General features: G+C 36.8%; 1 protein-coding gene across 5 annotated transcripts; it reads left to right on the top strand.

Annotated features, from left to right (window-relative positions):
• Positions 1-1797: 1797 nt before the first annotated feature.
• On the top strand, positions 1798-26535 carry cndp2 (carnosine dipeptidase 2). 5 transcript variants are annotated; one of them, XM_059022327.1, is made up of 12 exons: positions 1798-1884; positions 11212-11289; positions 12574-12717; positions 13228-13390; positions 15562-15650; positions 16474-16674; positions 17253-17337; positions 18765-18925; positions 19618-19782; positions 22040-22181; positions 23095-23242; positions 25760-26535. In XM_059022327.1, the coding sequence occupies exons 2-12, from the start codon at positions 11230-11232 to the stop codon at positions 25824-25826; spliced, it is 1425 nt and encodes a 474-aa protein (XP_058878310.1). In that variant the 5' UTR covers positions 1798-1884; positions 11212-11229; the 3' UTR covers positions 25827-26535. The 5 variants fall into 5 exon arrangements, with proteins under 5 accessions (XP_058878310.1, XP_058878309.1, XP_058878308.1 ...); XM_059022326.1 differs by having other exon boundaries at positions 1799-1884; positions 11209-11289; XM_059022325.1 differs by lacking the exon at positions 1798-1884 and adding an exon at positions 1897-1914.
• Positions 26536-27001: the final 466 nt, after the last annotated feature.

Below are 27001 nucleotides of genomic sequence, written 5' to 3'. Positions count from 1 at the left end.
AGGAGAAACTGCAGGCCCTCCAGAATAGAATACGGTTATTTCCCTGATATCTGGAATCAAGGACTAATTACACCCATATATAAAAATGGAGACAAATTCGACCCCAATAACTACCGGGGCATCTATGTGAGCAGTAATCTGGGGAAGGTGTTCTTCAGTATCATTAACGCCCGGATACCGGCCTTCCTTACCGAACACAGTGTCCTGAGCAAGAGTCAGATTGGCTTCCTTCCAAAACACCAGACATCTGACCATATTTACACCCTACACAACCTAATAGACAAACTTGTAAACCAAAATAAAAATAAAATATTTGCTTGTTTTACAGACTTTAACAAAGCTTTTGACTCAATTTGGTTTACAAACTTATCCAAAGCAGTGTAGAGGGTAAAGTATATGACATCATCAAATCTATGTATACAGAAAATAAATGCAGGGTTAAGATTGGCAATAAAATAACACAATCTTTCCAACATATATATATATATATATATATATATATATATATATATATATATATATATATATATATATATATATATATATATATAATACATGTACATAATTTGGAGTTTTAACATCTAAAAATGGCAATGTGCACTGGGTTATTTCTTAAATCAGAACCACAAAACGGAACGCAACAGTGCAAAGGGTCCGTGCACATTTTGGCCAATCGTTTTTTAATTCAGAATCGGAAATCGGAAAACCAGAGAACGACTCGTTTTTCATTTTCTAATTTCTGAGTTTAAAATACAAAAACGGATTCAGGCTTGTTTTCCCATTTTTCATATTTCTTTTTGCAACAAAATATTCGAAATATAATAACCTGTAATACAAAAATAATAAATAGGCTGTAGGGACGAAAAATGAAATCAATCTCCAAGCGTCGGTGATAAAGAAGGTAGTCTTTATTCAAGCAGATATCTGGAGAGACAGCACTTCACAGGCAATCTGTTAATGCTTCTCTAGTAACAGCTACACGCTTAAACAAGGATAAGATATACTAACGTATAGGATGAGGGACAGACCTATTCAACCAAGCGTGTCAGCCCTATGGCAAGCTCTGTAAAGTATTGTATTACAATACGGCCGCAGGTCTACGTTAAGTTAATACAATAATCATCCTTGTATTACTCAGGTGCAGTGCATTATAATAATAAAAATAATAAGCCTTCCCACAAAGGGGGGACAAATCCACGTACAGTGGATATATATTTATATCCGGCTTTATAAATTAACTTTATAAACTTAACTGGATTATATCATCATAGCACATTTGTCCACGACGCTCACGTATGTTTAGAGCTCCCCTTTCACGGGTACCCAATTTGTTTCACTTGGGGGGTGCATCTCCATAGATATAGATATCAAAGTATTGGTGCAGAAAACGTCTTAACACCGAGGCACATACGGCATAGCACGCCTCAGTACTTTTTCTTTTTTTTTTAATGGTATAATATTTATTTTTGTATTACAGGTTATTCCATTTCGAATATTTTGTTGCAAAAAGCCATATAAAAATGTACATCTATTTACACATTTACACGATTAATGTTTGAAAAATAAGCCCCCCGAAAAATGTACAGAAAATGTTACTCGCAGGTAACAAAAAAAAGAAAATGCGGAACACTTCGATTCACAATCACACACTTACAAACTGCCAAACAAAAATACCGATCTGACAGGAATTTATTGACTATTCATCACGCTTTATTAATTTAATTAATCGCTAAAGGCAACTGCAATGCTGACGAGGCCTTGTTTTTGGTTTGGTTAGATACAGGCTCACAGTTGTCAAGTCAGTTGCTTAGGAAGTGACGCAATCACTTTCCTGGCTCATTGCTTAGTGCGTATCCTGCTGTACTTTGTTCATGCACAGATTGGGTGAGTAAGCAAAGAACTGCGATGGATCTGGTGTGTACGTGTACTAGCTTTGTAAATGTGCACTACACTCATATAACCGAGATATCGCCTGCCGAACAGGTCACGTGTAAGCGGGGTATTATTGGACATGTTCATACGGGTGAAATGATTTTACTTTTGTTGGTGTACTTGTTCCACATGCTTGTGTGATGTCTTGTAGTGTACTGCAGCCGATTGCTTGCTCATTCAAAAAAAGATGGAGATGAGTTCACAGTGTATGTCGGTCAGTGTCACAAGTTAGGACGGCGTTTAGGATCTGTTTGCTTTTTACGATCCGGGCTGGCCCAGACCATGCAGTGTGATGGACTTGAACTTGAACAGTACAACATTTCTCTGTGAGCGATTAAAATGTCAGGCTGGGGCGATGCCTAATTTTTCACTATCGTTCTCCAAAAAAACAGGTACATCGATCTGTCAACGTTGTGAAAGGGTAAAAATAAATAAATAAAACCGCAGTAATACATGTGGACCTGTGGATTACTGTGTAACATTGCTAGTAACGCTTTAAAAACTATTAAGCATATTAAATTGATTACATCTGTGTGTGTGTATATATATATATATATATATATATATATATATATATATATATATATATATATATATATACCTTATTCATTTGAACCAGTTGAGGGTCAAAGCAAAATCCAAATCCAAATCCAAGTCAGATTAACATCCAATCAAGAGAAGAACAAAACCCTAATTTAAAAAAAGTTATCACTGTTCACAGCAGTTTAGTAACAAGAGTGTTGTTAAGGAACATGATAGTGTCCATATTGTGTTTTAATGAGGTATGACACAGGCCCGGTTTTTGGGATGGAACCGCATAACAGTCTCGCGTTTTGATTGGTCCATGTCTGTCACATGAATATGTCGTTACACGAGTGGGAAAGCCTGCAGGCATTTTAACATTGTGATCAGATAGAGAGAGTGATCTGCTTTCCACAACCTTACCATTAAAATATGTGGTATTACACTGTACTGATATAACAAACTATGAGGAATTACTTTATATAAATTATCATGTTATGCACGAATGTAAGAATTGGCTTTCTGTGGTGATGTACTTTTTTCTTTCAAGTAGCATATATTTATAATCGTTTTTGCGATATATTTTAATATAAAACATATACGCTATTGCAGTTTTGTTACAGGATACATTAGTTTATCTCTAATGTAATCACAGTTTTACATATAGACTGCCCCTGTTTTCATTTACGTCCCAAATTCTGGGCCGCTTTGCTTTTCAGATAATGTCCCAAATTCTGGGCCGCTTTGGTTTTTAGCTAACGTCCCAAATTCTGGGCCGCCTTGGTTTTTAGATAACGTCCCAAATTCTGGGCCGTCTTGGTTTTTAGATAACGTCCCAAATTCTGGGCCGCTTCGGTTTTTACATAACGTCCCAAATTCTGGCCCGCTTTGGTTTTTAGATAACGTCCCAAATTCTGGGCAGCCTTGGTTTTTAGATAACATCCCAAATTCTGGGCCGCTTTGCATTTCCGAATTCAGCCCAGTTTTGGGGAATCAGCTGACAGCCGAGTTTCTAAGTCATGCATGCACAGTTTACCATAAACTGGATCGTTAATTCATAGCAGAGTAACCCTTAGTACATTAATCAAAGTTCATGTATTTTTTACTCTCCCCAGAAATCTTTTTTTTTTTTTTTTTAATGAAAAAAACAAAAATGTAAATGTTAAAAAACGTATTTCTTATTACATGAAGAAACTACATTGCACTGAAATAGATACATGAAAATTAATTTAAGCAGTCGTTTTCCTTTATTAAAGGCTAATATTAAAACACATTTTTGGGAAGGAACATGGTATTCCGAAAAAAGGACATCTCGTTTTCTTATGTAACGTCCATCAGTATATTGTAGTGTTTCAGGTTCTTTTTGGACAGAAATGAGACTGCAACTGTGAGTAGATGAAGGCCGTTTATTTTGACAATAATTAAATAATCACAAAATAAAATCATAAAGTGATGGTAAGGAGACTGGGAGTCGAAAGTGAAAATAAATGATTGTAGTAATTTTTCTTTTACCCTACCCTTCCCAGTCTTTTCCCCGCCCCTCTTGTGCGCAAAACCTGAACTCCAATTCCCCACCACACACGTGTACCACCATGCAACCCCTGCACGCACACACCACCATGCAACCCCTGCACGCACACACCACCATGCAACCCCTGCACGCACACACCACCATGCAACCCCTGCACGCATACACCCACCATGCAACCTCTGCACGCATACACCCACCATGCAACCCCTGCACGCACACACCACCATGCAACCCCTGCACGCATACACCCACCGTAGCAATTCTTTGCAAAATATATTTTTGGGTATTCAGCCCCATTCATGTCTGTGGCAGTGTTATAAAACACATTTTCAGGCATATCTCTCGAACCCGAGCACGTAGAAGCACCATTCAAAGTGATATAGACTCAGGGGAGCACCCCAAACCACCCCCTAAAAAGGTGTGGTGGTTCACCCAAAAACTCATGTCATGACGAAAAAATTCACTTTGCCAAGCCATCCTGGCATTTGAACCATGAAAATGGTGACTCCTTGTGCGGGGCCCCATGGGGCCCCAACGCAAAAAAAAATTCAAGTTCCTAACCCCCACAGAACCCGAGATACACCCTGTCAAAAATGTCCAAAAACTACCCTTTTCGGGGTCTACCCCTGGGGCCTAGAAACCGGGTTGAACTTCCTAGGGTCATGTTTGGGGGCCCTCTTTCACAGGGAGCCACCCGTTTTCAAATGCTACATTTTCAACAAATTTTCAGCATGATGGCATGTCAAGGTTGCATTTCCAATAGCTTTTGAGCTCCAGGTTGGCAAAAAAAGTCTAAACTGGTGTCCTTTCTAGCTGGGGACACGTCGCTTGGAGGGATCGACAGGGGCCCCGAGGTGGACCTCCATACCGATTTTCAAGTCTTGGGGACCCCCGGAACCCGAGATACAGCACCCTGAAAAATGTCTATGGGAAATCCCATTATAAAACCCCTTTGGGGCAACGCCCACCATCTGGCGGTGGGGTGGCGTTTGAACCCGTGGCTGATGTCTTTCTTTAGCTAAGAGTCTTGTGCACGCAAAGAATGTCCTTCTGAGTTTGTTGGCCCAGGGGTCGTGGAGATACGGGTACGATAAGAGACCACCCCCTTCCCTATGGCAAATCCCATTATAAAAACACCATCGGCGTAAGGCTCAGCTAATGGCGGTCGTGGGTCTTACGAACTCGAAGGAACCCATTTTCTTTAGCTAAGATTGTTGTGCATCTAAAAAGAGTACAGAAGCACCAATTTAAGTCCATTCCAAGTGTTTTGTGATCACAGTATCAGCCTGAGTGTATCGGAGCACAGTTTTGCACCAAAAGCGAGGGGAGGCGAAAAAAAGCACTATATACCCTATTCTTTAAGATATCACTTTGCAGTGCAAATTTGAGGAACGCAACCACTTAGCAACTTGCAAATTGGTACTGCAATTTAAAGGCCTGTAGTGTCAGACTGGTAGTCCCTAACTGATTCAAGTGTTTTTGGAATGTTTCCTGCAAAAACTGATTTATAAGAAAAAAAAGAGATTGACAAACAGCATTTTGCTTTATATGCAGAAACGGGCAACTACAAGAGGGTGTCAAACAAGCTGTGAATGTCCCAGGAGGCTACAGAGTACCTCTGAGTATGAATCCAGATGCTCGCAGTACCTGTTCTTAGATGTATGAAACCACTGTATCGCTGTATAACTGTATACCCTATAAATATCACTTTTTATTGTGTATTTGAGGAACACAACCAATTACAAACTTCATTTGAATTGCTGTGCTATCAGAATATCAGTGTATAACTTTGCTGGGTATTGCAGTGTATGCTGGGTATCAAAAGGCCTTCAAACTTTTACAAAAGGCCGTCAAAGTTACAAAAAAATAGGTGTGCTCCTAACCCAATACTTGTCTTTTTAATTCTGTGCATCCAAATACTTGTAGTTAAAAGTTTTAAGAATTAAGCTTACTGTTTGTTGTTCTGTCCTAAACCAGCAGTTTGTCACCCAGATTTATTAAATAAACGGGGGGGGGGGGGGGTCATCAGATTATTCTCCATTTTATTGTAACTGAGGTACCATTCAGTTGAGCGAAAATTGTAAAGGGGTACTCGAGCTGAAACCTCCAGATAGAAGGGGTACAGTTTCAAAAAAAGGCTGAAAACCCCTGACCTACAGTATAAATGATAAGGAATAGATAAGGGAAATGCTGACTAATACAATACAATAGGATTTATTTGAAGTTGTTGAAGGGCACTGGTCTCTTAAACCCAGAAGTTCTGATAAACCCCTATGCCTCACTATATATTGATGGACATTACATAAGCAAATGAGATGACCTTTTTTTTTTTTGGTATACCATGTTCCTAAATGTTTTCTGAGGAGAGTAAAAAATACATTAACTTTGATTCATGTACTCTTAAATGAATTAACGGTCCAGTTTATGGTAAACTGTGCATGCATGATTTAGAAACTCGGCTGTCAGCTGAGCAGAATATCTCAAAAACTGGCCTGAATTCGAAAATGCAGAATTCGGAACGTTATCTGAAAACCAGAGCAGCCCAGAAATTGGGATGTTATCAAAGCGGCCCAGAATTTGGGACGTTATCTAAAAACCAAAGCGGCCCAGAATTTGGGACGTTATCTAAAAACCAAAGCGGCCCAGAATTTGGGACGTTATCTAAAAACCAAAGCGGCCCAGAATTTGGGATGTTATCTGCAAACCAAATCGGCCCAGAATTTGGGACATTATCTGAAAAGTAAAGCGGCCCAGAATTTGCGACGTAAATGAAATCAGGGGCAGTCTATATGTAAAACTGTGATGACATTAGAGATAAACTAATGTATCCTGTAACAAAACTGCAATAGCGTATATGTTTTATATTAAAATATATCGCAAAAACGATTATAGATATATGCTAGAAAAAAGTACACCACCACAGAAAGCCAATTCTACTTTCTTGCATAACATGATAATTTATATAAAGTAATTCCTCATAGTTTGTAATATCAGTACAGTGTAATACCACATTATATTTTAATGGTAAGGTTGTGGAAAGCAGATCAATCTATCTGATCACAATGTTAAAAATGCCTGCACGCTTTTCCACTCGTGTGACGACGTATTCATGTGACATGGAACAATCAAAACGCGAGACTGTTATGCGGTTCCATCCCAAAAACCGGGCCTGTGTCATACCTCGTTTTAATTTAAGCGATGACTGGCACTTGCTTAAAATCTGCCCAGCATTACTGAATACCTGCTCACTAGGGACTGACGTTGCCGGGATGCTTAATACTTCTGACCAAAGATATTATTCAGATGAATAAATGCAGATTTTGTCTGAAGTTTTGTAGGGTGACATCTTATTAAATGGTCACGCAGATTAGTGGTGTTATCAGACATTACTTTCTTTCTTTATTTTCTGGCTGTCTTACTTTAGAAAATAATTGCCAAACATCGGAAGGCATTGTATTTGTAGCTTGGTCGATACAATATTTAATTCTAACACAACACTCTTTCTTAACTTGCTCTGTTACTTTGAAGACTCCTGCACAGTAGTGTACGAACCGGTTCCTTTGAAACCGGGTACACGGTTCCTGCTTTGGGCGAACTGGATCCAAATTTCAAGGATCCGGTTCCAGTGAGTACTATTAAGTTTTTTTTTTTTGTTTTTTTTTTAAATAAAACTTATTATTAAAAACATAAAACCATTAAAATGATCAAAAATTAATTTCTGTCAAAAATCCATTTGATAACTATAACTGACGCTTCACACAGGTTAAAAAATACAAATCATTAGCAGTAAATATGTAAACAATATAGTGTTTTATCACCCGTCTTCTGATTTAAATATGAACCAAAAAATAAAGAATAAGGTGACAATTTATGTGCGGTTACTTGGGATTTTGAAAACAGTTATTAAAATAGGTGCAAAACGAAAAAATGTCTAATTCTACTTGCAGCTCAAAAGAAATCACAAAAAAACTCGCAATTACCATCTTATATTATAAGCGGACTTGGCAACTGTGGCATTGCCGCGTGACGCACAAACCTTGAGTGCCTCGCAAAGCGTCATGTTACCATGGCAACTCACCACGCTGGGGAACTCCCTTTCTATGGTAACCACAATACGCTTGATGAGGCACCCACTGGATTTGGAGCAGTTCGAATTTTTGCTTAATTAGAGGCCTGTTATCAAAAGCAGAGGGTTTGTCAAGAGCATTTTACCTAATCTCATCATTGGAAATCCCGAATCAGTGTGTACTGAATTTGATAAACTCACATAAGATTAAAAAAAGATTTTGGATTAAAAGGTACCTACTGAAATCCAAGTAGTGAATGAAGAGGAATTACAATATATAATGAACCTTTTAATCATTTTAGGGATATTTCATATTCATAAAATGAAATTTTCAGGGAAAAAAACTTAACTTTTGTTATATTTAATCTGGAAATAAAAATTATATAAGCACTTTCATGGGCATAAAAAAATAAAAAAAGTAATACAAACTTTATCCTTATTAAAACATTTGAATTTGATTTAAGTAAGTTTATGCTGTATTCAATAATAAAAAAAGAAAGAATTTGTGCTGAGCAGCAGGCAGTTTCAGGACCGACTTGGTCAATATAAAGTGGTTGGCTGGCGATAAAAATGCATTAATCGTATACATAATGGCATGGACTTGTAAAGCAGGCATGTGTCTCTGTGAACCAATGTGAATCGTGTTATAAGTTGCAGTGATTTAATCATGAGAGTGCTTAAACTGAGACGTGCGGCAGATTTCACATTCAGCAGATAGGGAGAAAGTGAGCTCCGGAACGCTCTATTTCCCCGCGCGAGCAAAGAAGGAAGAAACGGCCGAGTTTACCGCAGTGCTTACAAAGGTACCACGAAATGTTCCTGTCAGGACAACTTAGGAAGTCCGCACCTCCGGTCACTTTTTTTTTTTTTAATTAACAAAAACGCTTATTCACTGCCCAACATGAACTACTTTAGATGTGTATGTGTAATGACTGCAGTATAGGATACTGACCTTAAGGTTAGGGTTTCGGTGTAGGGAGAAGGTTATTCATTGTTTTATTAACAGTAAAATTATAGCCAATCAGAGGGCAGTGTCCTGACAGGAACATTTCATGGTACCTTTGTAAGCACTGTGAGTTTACCATCTCGTTCTGTGCTCTTCTTTATTGTGACATCACATCCGCTGCTAGGTTATTATTATTTATTTCTTAGCAGACGCCCTTATCCAGGGCGACTTACAATTGTTACAAGATATTACATTCTTTTTACATACAATTACCCATTTATACAGTTGGGTTTTTTTTGGAGCAATCTAGGTAAAGTACCTTGCTCAAGGGTACAGCAGCAGTGTCCCCCACATGGGACTGAACCCACGACCCACCGGTCAAAGAAACAACCTTACTTACTTAAATTGCCTGCATTTATTTTCTGTAAATTTAACAGGGGTTTTTCTCTTTTTGAAACTAATGTAAATTAAAAAAAAAATAAAAAAAAGTTTTGAAAACCAGACTCAGTAATGTTACTAATTTAAAAATCTATAAAATTAGGTCTAAAAATATATATTTATAGATAATTGAAACAGACCCCAGAACGTTCAAAGATATCTTGTAAGTCGCCCTGGATAAGGGCGTCTGCTAAGAAATAAATAATAATAATAATAATAATCAAGGGTACAACAGCAGCGTCCCACACCTGGGATTGAACCCACGTTCCTCCGGTCAAGAGTCCAGAGCCCTAACCACTACTCCACACTGCTCCCCTAAACAAGGTGGTTCTAAACAAGCTGGTGAGTCAATGACAAAAGGCATTAGTGCATTTTAAAACCTCTGTAAATTAAAGTATGGTCTAGTGTTGTGCTGCTGACTGCAACCACCATTCAGAAACTTTCAGAGAAAGATAAAACTGCAGTTTCGTTTTTATGTATTGCTGGTCCCTAAATGGTAACATGCCGGTTTGTAGGAAACTGTCCGAATAATAGGCTACTAATAAAAAAATAAACGCAACAATTGGTGTATCGACATGTAATTTTATCATGTTCATTGTTATTATTATATTACTGTATACTACAGAGAACAGAAGCACAACTGTTAAAATGTACAGCAGAATAATAAATCGGTGTCAACTAGTCCATGTCTTTTTCATTAATATTATCAACTACTAGTATTCTTTTTTTAAAATACATTTTAAATCATTATATATATATATACTTTATAAATAAATTGCAGTAAAATCTGAGTGCGAATTAAGCGAGAAACTTGCCTCGACATCGTAGGTGTGAAACCTTTTTGGTTTTCAAGACACCAAGTGTACATTCATACATAAATGATTGTTATTCGTCTGATTTGAAATAGTTTTCTCCCCCTTTTAATTCGTTTTTTAAAAAGTCTATGCAGAAAACAATGAGAGCGCCACATTGTTTAGAACCACGTAGCAACAATATCCAAGGAAGTAAGTGTTTGTGACTAAAGAGCTGTATAGTATCTCTGGTCAAGTGCTTTAAGAATACTTGTCACATAGTGATTGGTATTCCACGACTTCAGGGGTGGGGTTTGCTGTACTACAAAAGGGAGTGCATTGCTCTACTCCTGGTTGGTTCTTGAATCAAAAGAAAGAGAGTTGGGGGAGGGGGCAACAATCCTTTTCGAATCAAGGCTGCTGATTGACAAAACAACTCCAGCATTTTCTAAATAAATAAATAGTTAAACTGCTGTTTCTTTATATGGTCAATAATTAGCTGTAAATATGATTGCTAAGCAAAATTACACAACATCCTACACTTTGGCCTTGTCTTAATTACAAATGTATTTAACTGAAGGCCATTTTGGCCTTGCCCTTTTTTATTGCCAATTTAGAGCCCTGCATATGCATATCTAGAATTAAGTAAAAAACAACAGTTACATTTTGAAAGATTTTCAGCGCACAGGACCAGTGATGTGGCTAATACTATAAATGGTTTTAAAGCCTTGGTAATCACTGCTTTGAGCTAAAGATTGTGTGTCACTGTATTAAAGTTCATTCATTAAATCTTGATGACAAGGGTGTTTTTCTTTAACTCCAGGCAACTAACTTATTATTTTTGCAAGTGTCAGCAGTCCTCGTGCATGTAGGGGTGGTGCTTAAGTAGATTAACATTGGTCTGATCTTAAAAAGTAGGAAACAACTGAGTTGTCACTTTGTCTGTAGTCCACACCAACACCAGCATTACTTTTTTTTTCAGCAGCCTTCAAGTGTTCTGAAGATGTCTTGCATTCCAAAATTGTTTAAGTATGTGGATGAACACCAGGAGCTCTATATTGAGGTAAGATTCAAATATTGTCAACTTTGTAAACTGTAACTGTCATTGAAACTTAATATTTGAAGCCATGTATAATGGCTAACACTAAAATGATACAAATTATGTGTTTCTAATACTTAGTAAAACAAAGAAAACGCATTGACACTGATTTATTCAGAAACGCTGTCTGTGTAAACAATAAGATCATATAAAAAAGGTGATAATAAACACATTAGAATACATTTTCAACATTTATTTCTTCTTTAATTTGTTCTTTTAAATTGTGTTTTTCTTTTTTGAATGTCTGTATTTTCCACAAACATTTATAGGCAATATAATTTGTTAAACAAAACAATGGTCTACATTGTTTGGAGCATATAACATCAGGCCAGTACTGTGGTGGAAGTCACAAGAGGTGGAATCACATGCCTGTACTTGTGGCATGACTTGCAGGATTGTAGTTGTGTAATAGAAACTGAAACTAGTTAGCCTAAGCTGGTTCATACTTTTGTCGCAGATGAACGCGATACGTCAGATCCAGATAACTATAAAAGCTGTGCAGCAGCATACAAAAGGTTTAAAAAAAAATCAAAAATGACATGGTTGGTATACTCCGCCCTCTCAACCAACAGAGAAACTGAAAGGGAGAATTGTATACATTAATTAGAGAGATGTGGGTATATGACAGTGAGAAATATTTGAGGTATTTTAGAATGACAGGTGAAAGGTTTGACAATCTGTTAAACAGATTGGAACCTTGCTTGAATGCAAAAATACACAGCAATGCAGCCACACCTGCAGAAAGACTTGCAGTCACACTGCACAGAGCAACTGGCAATTCCCAGCAAAGTGTGGCCACGAGCTTATGAATCCATGATTCAGGGTTTTTTTAGCTCTCACATATCTATCACACATTCTCTCCAGTACTTTTCTATATTTTTCTGAATAATACACACCAACACAGTTTCAATTATTTGGGCATCTATATTCTTTAAGTGAGGGGGTTATATAAATGTGGATGTTTACAAACTTCTTCTGTTAGAACTTCCTCAAAGTCTTGGTTACCAGCGTACAACCATGCAGCAAATATAGATTTTTTTTTTTTAAATCAAGCATAACTAATACTACCATGTTCACTTGATTGATTCCGATATGTGTCAGCAGTGCAAAACGGGCACCTCAAGGTTGTGAACACAAATAAGCATCTAAACTAGATCTTTATAAAATATTAGTCCATATACTATTCTATAGATTTGAGGTATTCTGTAGACAAATATACTTGAAACCTTTCCCATTTCATCTCTTTAGCGACTGGCAGAATGGGTGGCAGTGCAGAGTGTGTCCGCATGGCCAGAGAAGCGAGGAGAGATAAAGAGAATGATGGAGATTGCTGCCAAAGAGATTGAACGGCTCGGAGGAACAGTGGAACTTGTCGATATTGGGAAACAAAAGGTAAATTCACCAAGCATAGATACCCATTTCTGAATTGGATGCTGCTGCAACCTGTAACATTGCGATAACAAATTATGACATTTCTGTACTGTACATATGTATTATAAACCATTTTCTCATGTGCCCTTCCTTTTACTTCATGTTCCCTGGAATGCTTTGCTTTTTTCATTAAAAAACTGCCTTTTTTAGTTTCTTTCTAAATGGTTTGTTGCTTTAAAGATGCAGATTTTTTTTTTATCATTTTCCCTGTTGCTCAGTCTAACTGGTAATCATTTTGCTAGCCTGCATGTGTAGTCTTTCCATGTTTTTGTGCCTCCTAATTTGAAAAAACATATATCAATGTATTTTGACCTTTTCAATTCTGTACATGTCACCTGCTTAAGTGTCACATGAGTTCTCAAATCCATTTTTCAAAAAACATAATTGCTGGTAGAATACAAAACTTTATATAAACATACTCTCTGCGAATATATCTTTCTAACTCTGTAAATGTACTTTGTTTTTGTACAGCTTTCAGAAGGAGCTGAGATCCCCCTGCCTCCAATCATTCTTGGAAAACTGGGCTCAGACCCAAAAAAGAAGACTGTGTGTATCTACGGCCATCTGGACGTCCAGCCGGCTGACATTGACGATGGCTGGGACACTGAGCCCTTCACACTGGTGGAAAAGGATGGTAAGGAACAAGGGTTGTATTTTTAAAAAGTTTGGTTGATTAAATCACAGTTCAGTATAGGCCTGCTACAAAAAAATACAGTGCTGTATTAAATAAAAATGGATTAAACTATGAACAGAATGGTTGATGGATGCTGTATTGTTGATAAGATATTTACAACTAGGAGGAGCAAGTTACTTTTGATCTTGTTTTCCAAAGTCCACTTGGCTTCATTGTGACATACTGCAAGTTCTCTCAAACATTTGCTCGAGCTGAGATTTTCAACCACTTGGGTACAGCAGAGGAATTGCAGGATGCATTGGTAGTGAAATGTTTCTCACTGGGGAAAGATTGCGTGTTAAACATTGCACAATATCCACAAGTTGTTTTTTCTATCTGTACTGGGGAAAGGTCACCTTCATTAAATAATTACTTCCATGGGTTTCTTTCTATCATCCCTTTAACTAGTTTTTTTTTCAAATTTGCTTAGCATAACCATTAGCAGTTTATAGCTGTTGCATAATTTATTATGATAAAAAAAAAACATTAGCACGTAGCGATCACGCTAACATTACTACTCAGGTGAACGTTTGTCTGACAAATCTACAAGTTGTGTAAGAGTAAAATGAGGCTGAACACTTCAGCAACAAATTGTGCTAAATCAAATTCATCCACAACAGATCACCCATTAGTTTTACCAGTCTCAAGGCAATCACAAAGACAGGTGTGGCGAGATACTAAAACATTCTAAAGATTGTTATTTCTTTAGCTTGTTAGGTGGTTAACAATGCATTTTGTGAATACAGTACATTTTCTGAATACAGTACATGCTACAGAGGGTATAAATACGACTACCATTGCATACCATTGCTGTTTTTACTATGTTTAATAAGACACACCTGAGCTTGTTAACTATAACCTGGGGCTAATCAAGCCTGTAGTTAAACCTGGAATGGATGAGACTGCTATGCAATAGGAGTCTTAATTCCACCCCTGCTACGTCCAGGCATAAAACTCCACAGTGATTGTATATATGTATATAATGGCTCAACTAGTGAAAAGATAAAGTTTAAAATTACAGAAATGTTTGGTCTTTCACAGATATAAAAATGATCTTAATTTTTCTGAAACATACATGTTTTCAGCCGGTAGCAAATGTTGATATTTCGCATTACAAAAGCCAGTGATGAAAAGGAAGAATAGTTTTGAAAAAATGGTAAAAGTTGTTTATTCAATACTTGTCTCTTAGTCATAACCTTGTCACACAAAACTGGAATATTAGTGCAGTTTAACGAAAAAAAAAACACATTTTCCAACAAAATGCATTAAGCTATAGATAAAATCAAGGCAGTGAAGTGTAGTGTTTTATACTTCCCAGCAAAAGAGTAAACCACAGTTAAGGCAGACTCTGTATATGTTGCATTTCTTTTTTAAGACTGCTCATTAATTTTCCATTTGTTTATTGATTTTACTGTAACAGAATAAATCTCAAAATAATATATACAGAAGGCACTTTCTTTGCTTTAACAGTGTATTCTGACAAAGGTTTTATTTTAAATACAGACTGCATTTGTGAAATTGAATATAAATAAACATTTAAGTAGATGTGCTGAGTTTGCACCTCTTATACAAGAGGATTAAAAAAAAAAATCAAAAGCGACGTCGTTGGTACATCCGTCCTCTCAACCAACAGAGAACCCGAAAGGGATAATTTCAAACTAATTAGAGAGATGCGGGTATGTGACAGTGAGAGATATTTTAGAATGACAGGTGATGATTTAGTTTGACGATCTGTTAAGGCTGTACACCTTTCCAAAAAAGACATGCATCACAAAATTGTAGAGAACATCATTCCGACTCGTCGCACAGGGTCGGAGACCCTCGACCGACCAGAAATGATGTTGAAGTATTTACTGTAAGTTTTGTACTCTAAAGTAACATTTAAACTTGTCAGTAGGAGAAAAATAATAATAATTGGGCGTTCCAAATTGGGAGAAAATTAAAAAATTATTGGAGATTCTAAATTTAAACCAAAAAAAAAGAGAATGCAAGGTGGTCCCCCACAATAATTGATCATTTCACAAAGCTTGAGCTTTTATCTGTCCTTTACTGCCAGACAGCTAGGTCATTTAGATGTTCCTAAAAAAACACAGTGTTATGAGCATGACTTATTCACTTGTGGTCTGTTACAGGAAAGCTTTTTGGAAGAGGGTCCACTGATGACAAAGGACCTGTGCTGGCTTGGTTAAACTGCATAGAAGCTTATCAAAAAACACAACAGGTAAGGGAAATCTCTGCCATGCTGATGCCTTGTCAGCATAAGGGAAGTTCCAAGGTCCAAAAGAATCTGTACATTTGGCAAATGCTTCTCTTGCTAAAGTGTTATCAGAAGCAGATATCAATGCTTTCATCATTAACAATTAGTAGTTATTGTAGTTGCGCACAACATTAGCTCAGTAATCTCTTAAAGACTTTTGCCTTAACTGTGTCATAATGAACTTTTGTTTTCCTTACTTTCTGGGCTGGGGTCTGTACTTATCAAGCTGGTTTCACAGAACTTGATTTATCAGGATCACAATTTTTTGGACTACCTTACCTCAGGGCTGCACGAATGTTCGTGCCAACGCGCACAATGTGCGCAGAAGGATTAGGTCGAGAGCCGAAGATTAAATTCGTTATACCTTTCAATATATTCGTTCCATCAAATGTTCTCAATTATAAATACAATATTTTAAATTTATAATTCCCACGATCATCATCAAGTTTATTTATTTGCTGTGTACTAGCAATTTAGACTCCCGTTTGTACTTCTCCCCTCCATTTCAAACTTAGAAATAAATAATTTATCATATTTACTTTAGATTCCCCCTGATACAGGTTTTATTATTTTTTGGACTCTGTCTGAAATCTTTTCTCCGGTGTCATTTACACAGCATATTTAAGATTTCTGTCCTAATGGCAAAAAGCAGTGTGATAAGTGTTAGGAATTAAATGTACAGGGCCAGAATTTGTAAGCTTTTGCACTGGCAAAATATTTCCATCACTTGAAGTTTAGGGTTAATTAATATAAATGTCACTATTTTTTTATTCCTGCAATGTAAAAGGAGCTTCCAATCAACATCAAGTTCTGCTTTGAAGGAATGGAGGAGTCTGGGTCAGAAGGGCTTGATGACCTTATTTTTGCTCGCAAAGACTCTTTCTTCAAGGGAGTTGACTATGTCTGCATTTCTGATAACTACTGGCTGGGCAAAAACAAGCCTTGCATCACGTACGGACTCAGGGGCATCTGCTATTTCTTCTTGGAGGTAAACAGCTGCGTTAAGTTTTGAAATATGGAAATTGTAGTTTGAAATAAGTGAAGCTTGTGAGGATCAGTAGTAAGTTGCATTCAGCTTGGTAAAATGATGTTAGTAAATAACTCAGACAAAACATTTATCTGCTTTGTTTGGCTCTACAGCTATAGACAAAGGTTTAGCATCACCCTTTAGAATTAAATACTGGTAATTTTGCTTCATAAAGTCGAATGAAACCTGCTGAATAAAGTTACGTTAAGTTTGAGTTACATGAGTTTTGCGATATCATTTTGTAGTTTCTTTGATTACATAATGTTAAATAAAAGATCTCATTTATGTTTTTATCTATATATTCTTTTGTAAACGATGTCTCAATCCTAAAATTCTAGGTGATGCAAAACTTTTGGCCATAGCTGTACATACCGGTAGAATTAACGGGCAAACCCTATTTAGCTGCTTCCACAAAGCAAAAATGAACAAGCCAAATTTCTTAACCATATGTATTCACTGTTGATAGTGTCATTGTGGATCAGATATGGATAGTTGTCATGGAATAAATGCTTGGAATGACTTGCATGTGCCCTGTGCAGGTAGAATGCAGTGACAAGGACCTTCACTCGGGTGTTTTTGGAGGTTCAATGCACGAAGCCATGACAGACCTCATTGCCCTGATGGGTAAGTGATGGTAACTAACTAAAATGAAGGTGGTCAACATAACCCAAAAATCTTAATGAAACACTTTGACTTTCACTAGTTTATTATTAAGACAACCATTTTACCTACCACTTAATTTATTTCCTGTTTTTTTCTAAAATGCAGATTCTTTTATTTATTGGTTGCCGTTGTATTAGAAGTTGTCCTTGATTAAAGAGACAGTATCATGTCCAAAGTTATAACAATACTTGTAAGATGTATGGGAATTTGCTGTGCTGTTTCCTGTCTGCCCAGATGTATCCTGAAGCATGGTGGTACTGTATGTTTATATTTTTGGCTGCAGTCCCGAAATTTAACATCTTCATTCTTCATTCAGGTGCACCACAATAAAAGTCAGTAGATGCACCTATTAATCTAACTCGAGAGTTCCCCCAACCTAAGTTTTACAGACAGAAACTGCTCAGGTTGCTAGGATATGGTCTGCTTGGTGTCACGTGCAATAGAGTCATCTGGGATGAATGAACTCAATGGCCTATTGGTTTTTAGACACGTTTCATTTCTGTATTTGAGACACGTTATTGTAACATTTCATTAAAATGCTTATTTCAGCAGTAATTCTGTACAGTAAATTAAATACCAAGACCGCTGTGGTTGTGAGCTGAGGTCAGAACCTGTAATCCTCTCATGCCCCTTTTCTTACCAGAAGCCTGGTTATTCCGAATTGTCATTCCGACATTTTTCACAGGCTGTTAATGATTTAATTAATTTGTTTTTTGTGTTGCTGTAATAATAGAAAAAAAGACAAATACATGTTTGAATTATTAAAATATCAACATCCCTAAAAGTATCTTACTGTATATTGTGGCAGCAAGAAAGTTTAAACTGCAGCATGATACTGGATCTTTAAAACACTTTTATTACTTGTTAAAGTGATAGTAGCTAACAAAATAATTTCATAAATCTTGCCTTTTGTGCACTTCCTTTCGTTTATATATGCCTCGGTTATTGTAAACATGTATTTCTGTTTAAAACATGATATCTCGTACTATACTTGGCTTGTTGTCCCCAAGACTCCACTTCATAAAGTGGCTTCTTTCCTGTCAATAGCCAATCAGCTCCTTCCCCAATTGACTGACATGGTTTCAGTCAGTAACATGGTATGACCCAGAAGACACTGCTGAGGTGAAATGACCCAGGAAGTGCAAGTGTAAAATATTTCCTGTAAAACAAACACAGAATTAAAATATTGATATCATGTTTTAAAATTAAAGTACACGTTTTGCTATAAAATGTGTTTCTTTCAAATCTGCACATTTGAGAGATATGCAGCTAAAGAAAGGGCAAAATGGCTAAGATTTAGGGAATTATTTTGTTAGCTACAATTACTTTAAAGATTTCTACAATTTCAATATTTTTTTGTTTTACATTTCTCTGTGTTTGCTCTACAGACAGTCTTGTAGATAAGAAAGGTAAGATTCTTATCCCTGGGATTTATGAGGCAGTGGCTCCACTAACTGACGAAGAGAAGAATTTGTATGAAAAAATCGACTTTGATATGAAGGAGTACTGCAGAGACGTGGGAGCCTGCAAGCTTCTGCATGACACAAAGGTACAGTCTGTCTTTACAGCTCAGCAACGTAGGGCCACAACTGAACAGCACACTGAGAGCAGTGATAATTCTGGTGGCTCCACTCAGCACGATTCCCTCATTTCTGGGCACCTTTGTATTGGAAACAATTCATCTGTGTGTACTGTTAGTTATTGACTTGCATTGATCAAGCTAAAATTGTTGGCACACGAAAATGTTAAAACTACCAAAAGATGGCAGTATTGTACCTCAACTTGGAGTGAACTTTACTAATTTAAAAGAACATGACTGAATTTTATGCAAACCTATTCAATAAGGGGTAGAGATGTTAGGAACACACAGAGTGAAACTGTTAGCCGACAGAGAATCTCACTTTAAACTGAAACCAACAATGTAAATGCTTAGAAAATAAAAGCAGACAAACTCCAGGCCACATATGATGTATTACAGTTGATTAATGGTGGATTTAAAGGTCATTTGAGTAATGGACTACATATCTGACGGCCTTTACTCTGCAATAGGCACCAATTTCTTTTTTCAAACAAAAATCAAACAGTCCACATTACAACGTGCTGGTTACATATTTTATATGTTTTTATCCATACCGTACAGTGATGTTTTTCTTCATGTCAAGCATAGAATCTCTTGATATGCATACATTTTATGTTTATTTCATTTATTTATTTATTTTTCATTAAATCTCCTGTCTGCAGGAACAAATTCTGATGCACCGCTGGAGATACCCATCCCTCTCCCTGCACGGCATTGAGGGAGCTTTCTCTGCTTCAGGAGCCAAAACCGTCATTCCCAGGAAAGTGATTGGAAAATTCTCCCTTCGTCTGGTGCCTGACATGGACCCAAATGTCGTAGAGAAACTGGTAATCAAACTAGGGCATTTTTGCATGTGTGTTTGTGTTCACATCCCAGCCATTAACGAATACACACAGAACTGGGTTACCACAGCCCCAGATACATTTATTTTATGTCGTTTTATGCAGTAAATGATGAGAAATGACAAAATATGCTTATTCATAACAAGGTGTAATACTTCAGACTACAGTTTTTCTTATTCTAAAATATCTCTTCTCCATTACTCCATCATGGAAAAATATACTTAAATATAGGTTGTGTTCAACTTTCTAAATGTAGAAGTAGACAAAAGTCATATAATTTGTTTTAAATGGTTTAGTGGCTTAATTAGGAACACATACTATTATCTGCTTTTTCAGTATTGCATTGAAGATGGCACTGTGCCTGTTATATGCAGTACTGTATTACAGGAGACTGCTGTCCTCTAGCCCAGAGCCCTGCGGATGACCTCCTGATTCACACTGTCTTCTCGGCAGGAGATGGAAAAGTTTACATTCTAAAGGATGACCCTTTGAATTAATGTCTTATTCTATTGGACATCTCAATCAAAACTAATTGAGTTATTTCCCTTGTTGCGTTGATTGTAGCAGCACGTTGTTAAGGGATGTCATGGCTGTGGTCCGCTTATGGGAAGGAATTGCACTTGCTGAAAAACAAGAGCACAATGTTGAATCAAATTCAGTTTTAATAACTTTGGACAGATTTGTACAGTAATAAAATGTATGCATTTTTAATGGTGTGAGCTTATTTGTAAATATATTTAAACACAAATGAATGGCTTCCTGGTGCTTTGCTGATCTACATGCTCATCTTGGCAGGAAATGCACAGTACCATTATACCCATGCATTTCAAACTCACAGCAAAGTTGCATGCACCAGTTATTTTCAGTACAGTAGATGTTAAAGCCATTCAAAATAAATAATACAAATTTGCTGCTAAATTGTATTGCTAATATGAAGAAGGGTCAGACAGCACATAAAATAAAATAAAAACTTTGTTAGTAAAATTTCTATTTTATGTTTAGAAATTGTATGTATCTTTGAATTTGTATGTGCTGCTAGCCATTAGTGTTTTCAGTTTGCTTGTGCAGTACTGGCATGCAGTATATCAATTTAATGTTCATTAACACTAGAAAGACCGGAGATATACTCATACCTAGAAGCCCCGCAGCAGTTTTTGACGGCTGTATTCAAAACACTGTAAATAGTATAACGAAAGGAGAAACAGTCGGATGTAATTCGTTTTTTTATCGGTTTACAACATACATATTTATAAAACTGAAACGATAGCAATATATTTTTAACTTTTCCACAGTAATCGGTTTATTATCAGATGAGCAAAAGCAACTGAACAACGTAGACAAATAAACTTAGAAAAAAAAGATTTTACAGAAGTGCACAGCACAAAAAAAGTCTTAATTTCTTTTTCTTTTTTTTTGACAAAGGGGTATTCCTTTACCTTGAGTCTAAGGCTGTTCACAATCAACACAGATAATGTGCTGTCCAAAGTTTTATTTTTATTGCGCTTGCCAACCTGGCATTGGCGTCTCTTGAGGCTCTCAGCGGGGTTGCCAGCTTCAGCTGTGGGTACACACTTGGCGGTCTCCCTCTGTTCCAAATGCTTCTTGCGAAGTTGCCTTGGTAAATTCTTCTCCGTGCATTCTTTGTAAAGTACCCAGGAGTTGATGGCTGCTAGGTCCAATACTTTGTAAAACACCTGAACAGGCAACCGTCGGGAGCCAGCTTTCACGGAATACTTCAGCGCCATCTGATCCAAACATCAACTCCATATTTTGTTGCGTTGTAAAACTCCACGGTCTCTGGTGTTTATTTTCACTAGTCCCGATGCTAATTGACTGACCAAAGCCGTGCAGCTGGCAAGCAGGTGCCAGCCTTCAAAAGGCTGATTGAAAACAATAGATTGTCAGTCATTCACTCAGGCAGAAAGTAGAGACTAATCTGATTACAGCTAAACACATTGCGGACTGGTAAATAAAAATAATAAAGTAGAATACCGTTCTGTATAATCAAAATACAATTGTTTTCTGTGTGGCCGTCAATGTGACTGCTTCCGGGGCTTTTAGGTATAATGTAATACATCTCCTTTATTTAATACATACGGACAGAAAGGTACATGAATGCACAGCCCCATATGTGTTACATGACTGGAGAAAATTACATTTTAAAACCAAAAACCACCAAAATGACTGCCGCTGGGCTTCTAGTGTTCAGTTACACTTATTTGTTTGTTTTTCTTTCTTAAAGGTTGTTGATCATTTGACCAAAAAGTTTGCTGAACAAGACAGTCCCAACAAGATGAAGGTGACTATGGGTCATGGAGCAAAGTCCTGGGTGTCTGACTTCAACCACCCCCACTATGTAGCTGGCAGGAAGGCCATCAAAACAGGTATGTGACAGTGTGGAGTTAAAAGGCAAACTACCATTGATGCAAGATCAGGAGACCTGAAAAATGGGTAGACCGGTCTTACCAAACAGAATAGCCATATTAAACAAATCACAATCAGTGGTAATTACCTTTAGCACATGTTATTGAGATTATCAGAAGCTGGATATATGAAGGTCAGTTTGGTTTTGTACATATGTCACAATTGTTACATAATGCTGGATATACAGTACAGACACTAATTATGGAAACAACAGTTGATTTACAGAAAGACTAGGGGTGGGAATTTTATTGTCCATTTTTGCTCACCCAGACCTCTTATTTACTAAATATTTTGGCATCCCTGAATAGATAATCATCTCTTTTAACAAGACATCTCACAAGTTCAGTAGTACCCTAAATATGATCCATTTACTACCAATGCTAAATGACTGGGTGGAGCATTTGTTCTCTATTTTACCCAGTGATGACTGCCGAGACTTGTACAGTATTGAATGCAGTGTTGTTCTGGGCAGTCCTTAGCCAGCAACCTTTTTTTGAGGGTAAAATGAAGAGAACATGTCATACCCCATCATTCTGCATTGATAGTAAGTGGATCTTATCTGGGATACCACTGCACTTGTGGGACAGACTGCTCTTTCAAATATTTTATATATGTTTGAAGAGGACATCATTATCAATTCAGAGATACCAAGATATTTAGTAAGTAAGGGGTCCGAGTAAGGAAAAATGCGCAACAAAATCCCCACCCCTAGTCTTGCCGTAAATCATTTGTTGTGTCCATAATTTGTGTTGGTAGTGTATGTCATGGCGATCTACTTGTTCACGGTACTAATAGTTCTAGTTTTGTAGTTGAGCTGTGGCAGAGGATGTATGTTACTGACCCACTTGTTTGATTTTTGTCTTCTACACAAAGTCTTTGGTGTGGAGCCGGACCTAACAAGAGAAGGAGGAAGCATTCCTGTCACCCTGACTTTCCAAGAAGCCACGGGTCAAAATGTCATGCTGCTACCACTCGGAGCTTCGGACGACGGAGCGCATTCCCAGAATGAGAAGATCAACAGGTGAGAAACCAGGTTAACAATTAAGGGACAGACCAAGGAAGACGTGCCAACCAAAACTCCCTTTATTTAGATCCTTAAATCATTACTACAAAGTGAAGAGTTAAGAAAAACTCATTGCTGCCCTTAAGATCCCCTGATTTACACTGGACACAACAGATTTTTTTTTTGTTAGTGTAAAGACAGCCGTCCTAATTCCAGCCATCACAAAAGTGGCCTACTCCAGAACTGGCTATGCGACGGCTTTGGTCTGTTTTTTTTTTTTGCTCTACTGTGAACACATCCATCCCTAAGTCGGTTCACACAGAGGCACATTATTAAACAACACCCACAGCATCACTGTCACTCGGCCATCTTGGGAACATGACAGACCAAAGTCATCAGATCTGGTGCTTGCTACCATTTTTTTTTAAATCATCTATTCTGGGCGTTTCCACTCATACACAGGATCCTGGGACATTTATTTTGGTAACCGCTAATAAGAGGCTACTAGTACTAGAATGACAATTACACTTGTCTGATAATGACATGAAAACATAAAACCAACAAAATACTAGTTTACTTCTTATATGCTATGATATGTATCAGTTTCATACTGTATTGCCCTCTTATTTTTACTTGAAACGTGTCCTGCATACGTCAATAACAATACATGACAAACTTATTTATAAAAATACATCTTGATTAGAAATGAATGCCCCCTTTTACGATTTCCAGAACAGTGTTTCACCTCCAGTACTGTTAGCTATAATATCCAAACACACACATATTCACTGTAGGACTACTCACACCGATACCCACATAATTTATTTTTTTGCAAAAACAACTACTGTGTCTAACTTTTAACAAATGAATACAGTTACTGTTTAGGTTTGGATGATCCCCGATGATTACAGAAAGGTCTATAAACATGAAGGATATATACACAGTTTATTGCTGCTCTGTGCAAAATGGTTATTAACTGACTACATCTTTAAATAAAATTTTAAAAAAAAACGCTGCTTTAGAAGCAGAACAGTACTCATTCAAGTTTGGAGCAAACAGAAAAAAACCTGCTAATTGTTTACAGGTAAAGGCATATTTTCTTTAGTAAAATACTGTTTATTTCTTAAATTAAAACTTTTGCCCTGTGTTTAAATATTTCATTTTTAATACATATTAATCTTGTTATCTGAGAAGGTTAAACTAATATAAAACCTACTTTAATACATAGACATGGGGGGACCACTTGCGTTTTACAATATTACGAATCAAAGTATATGCTTCATTTTAAACAAAGTTATTTTTTTTTTGTACATAATATTGTAAAGGTAATATTTAATTGAGAATGCAGATAGAAATTAGTATTCCTGCATGGTCCATGCTTTTTATAGACCCTCGTGTTGTAGCTAAAGTAAACACGCCGCCATGGGGGTTACACACTTTAGTTCAGGGCCTATGCACGCGCATACATGTTCAGAGCAGGTTTAGAGCACTGCTGAAGTGTAAATGGGTAGCTGAAATAAGAATCTTTTCACCTAATCGACACGAAGTAAACATACTATCTATAACTGCCCCCTGTGCTATACCTATCCTTGCAATTTATTTTTCAACATCATTGTGTTTGCTTATCATTAACATATTTTGGGTTATTAATTAAGCAATAGATCCCTAATTTAAAGAGCATTACTGTCTGTTAACTGGCTGTGTTTGGAAAGGTACCGCACAGATAATGCCTTCTAATCAGGGTTTTATAGTAATTAGCAACTGGTAAACAGCTTGTATTGCTTTACATTACAGATTAATTTACCTTTTCAATTTGTGTGGTTTTTAGAGCTAGACATTCTATCAATGTTCTGTAGGCATCAACATCTTGGTAGTACCTTGCAATGGAGTTTTTCGTGATTGGTTCTAATTACCTAGAATGAAATAATGAATAATATATTTATATAAAGGAATTGCAACTTCTTTTTTTATGGCATAACAGCCATCAATTACATATTTGATTTTTCTTAAATATTTGATTTTTCTTCTCCCAGAATAATAACTTTGTATAATAATGACTTTGGAAAATCTAGTCCATTTAAAGGAATGGGTACAGCACAGGAGATGGTAGCGGTTAATAAGTTATTTGTTCGAAACACTACAGGGTGTTCGATAATGCTTTGCCATGTAGAGAATATTATTATTATTATTATTATTTATTTCTTAGCAGACGCCCTTATCCAGGGCGACTTACAATTGTTACAAGATATCACATTATACATTATTTCACATTATACAGATATCACATTATTTTATATACAATTACCCATTTATACAGTTGGGTTTTTACTGGAGCAATCTAGGTAAAGTACCTTGCTCAAGGGTACAACAGCAGTGTCCCCCACTGGGGATTGAACCCACAACCCTCCAGTCAAGAGTCCAGAGCCCTAACCACTACTCCACACTGCATGCAAGTCTGCCTGTCATTGCCAGACTACATGCCCTTTACTCGGTTGAGTAATGTATTACTACTAACTTTATTGTCTCTCTTCACAGGTCTAATTACATACAGGGAATCAAACTACTGGGAGCATATTTCCATGAAGTGTCTCTTCTAGAGTGATCTCAATCAGGATTTTGCAGCTGTAAACAGTTTATCCAGTTCTTTTAATTCAACCATATTCTGTTTAACCATGAATGACAAGTAAATGACAAATGAAAATACTAGAACCAGTACTGAATTTTCCTTTTCTTAGTAAGTAGAGCAGAACCCCTCATACTGTACCAGCTGAGTTAAAGTCCTGTGAAGCCATAAATATTTCCGAGCCTTTTGTTTGCGTTTTTCGCCTATGAAATAAAAAACGCAAACATTTTTGGCACAAAATCAAATTCCAATTTAAAAGCATCATTTGTAACTGGTGTTTATGGGAAACATCTTTTGGACTTGCAGTCAGCTGGAAATGTATAAATAGCTTTAAAAAATAGAGGTTTCAATAGTCCTCAATCATAGGAGGAGGAGGTGGTTTGTAAGTGTACACTACTTTTAAACTTGTTTTTTTGCCATCAAAATATTGCTGCTTCAAAATATTTTTGGCTGGTCCTCAAGGTGGTCTGTTTATTAAATGCAGAATTAAATCGGTTCACATGTCTTTTACAAACCTTTAAAAGCATATCAAGTTAATAAAATGTAGAGCTACTTTTGTATCTGATCTTGTTTCCCTATTGAATCAGGTTATTTGTCTGTATCTACTTACTACTCTGTATATTCTGTGTAATAAATCTATCAGACATAGCAAGGCAGTTATACATGCTGCTGGTGCTTATTAAAAATACGTCTTTGTCATCTATTGTCATTTTTCAAGGCAAGGCACATTGTAACATACAGGATAAAGGGATCTTTGCAACATACCTGACCTATTTCTAGGGCTTGAAGTTTTCGGTTTTAACCGATAATAACCGAAAAAAACACCCCCGAAGACCTATTTAGAAAATTTGTTTTTTATTTGGTTTTTAAACCGATAAACCTGGGTTTTGGCAATATATTTTAAATAATGTCAGTCGTGTACTACTCTCTTTCTACATAAAAAAAGGCTTTCAGAAGGCAGACAGTGTGCAAAGACTTTGCAGTTAGCATTTTTTTGTGGACCTATGTAATAGAATACACACGTTAGAGTGACTTGTGAGTGGGGTGGGCTCATAAAAAACAACAAATCTATAGTGTGATAGATACGCGAGCGGAAATGGGGTGTAAAATGAAATCTTACTTCTCACGATTATGGGATTCAAAATGCATCCAGA

Source organism: Acipenser ruthenus, chromosome 4 (genome assembly GCF_902713425.1).
Source record: "Acipenser ruthenus chromosome 4, fAciRut3.2 maternal haplotype, whole genome shotgun sequence".
NCBI classification, from domain to species: Eukaryota; Metazoa; Chordata; class Actinopteri; order Acipenseriformes; family Acipenseridae; genus Acipenser; species Acipenser ruthenus.
The sequence above is the reverse complement of the archived record's forward strand: the minus strand, read 5'-3'. Positions and strand labels throughout refer to the sequence as shown.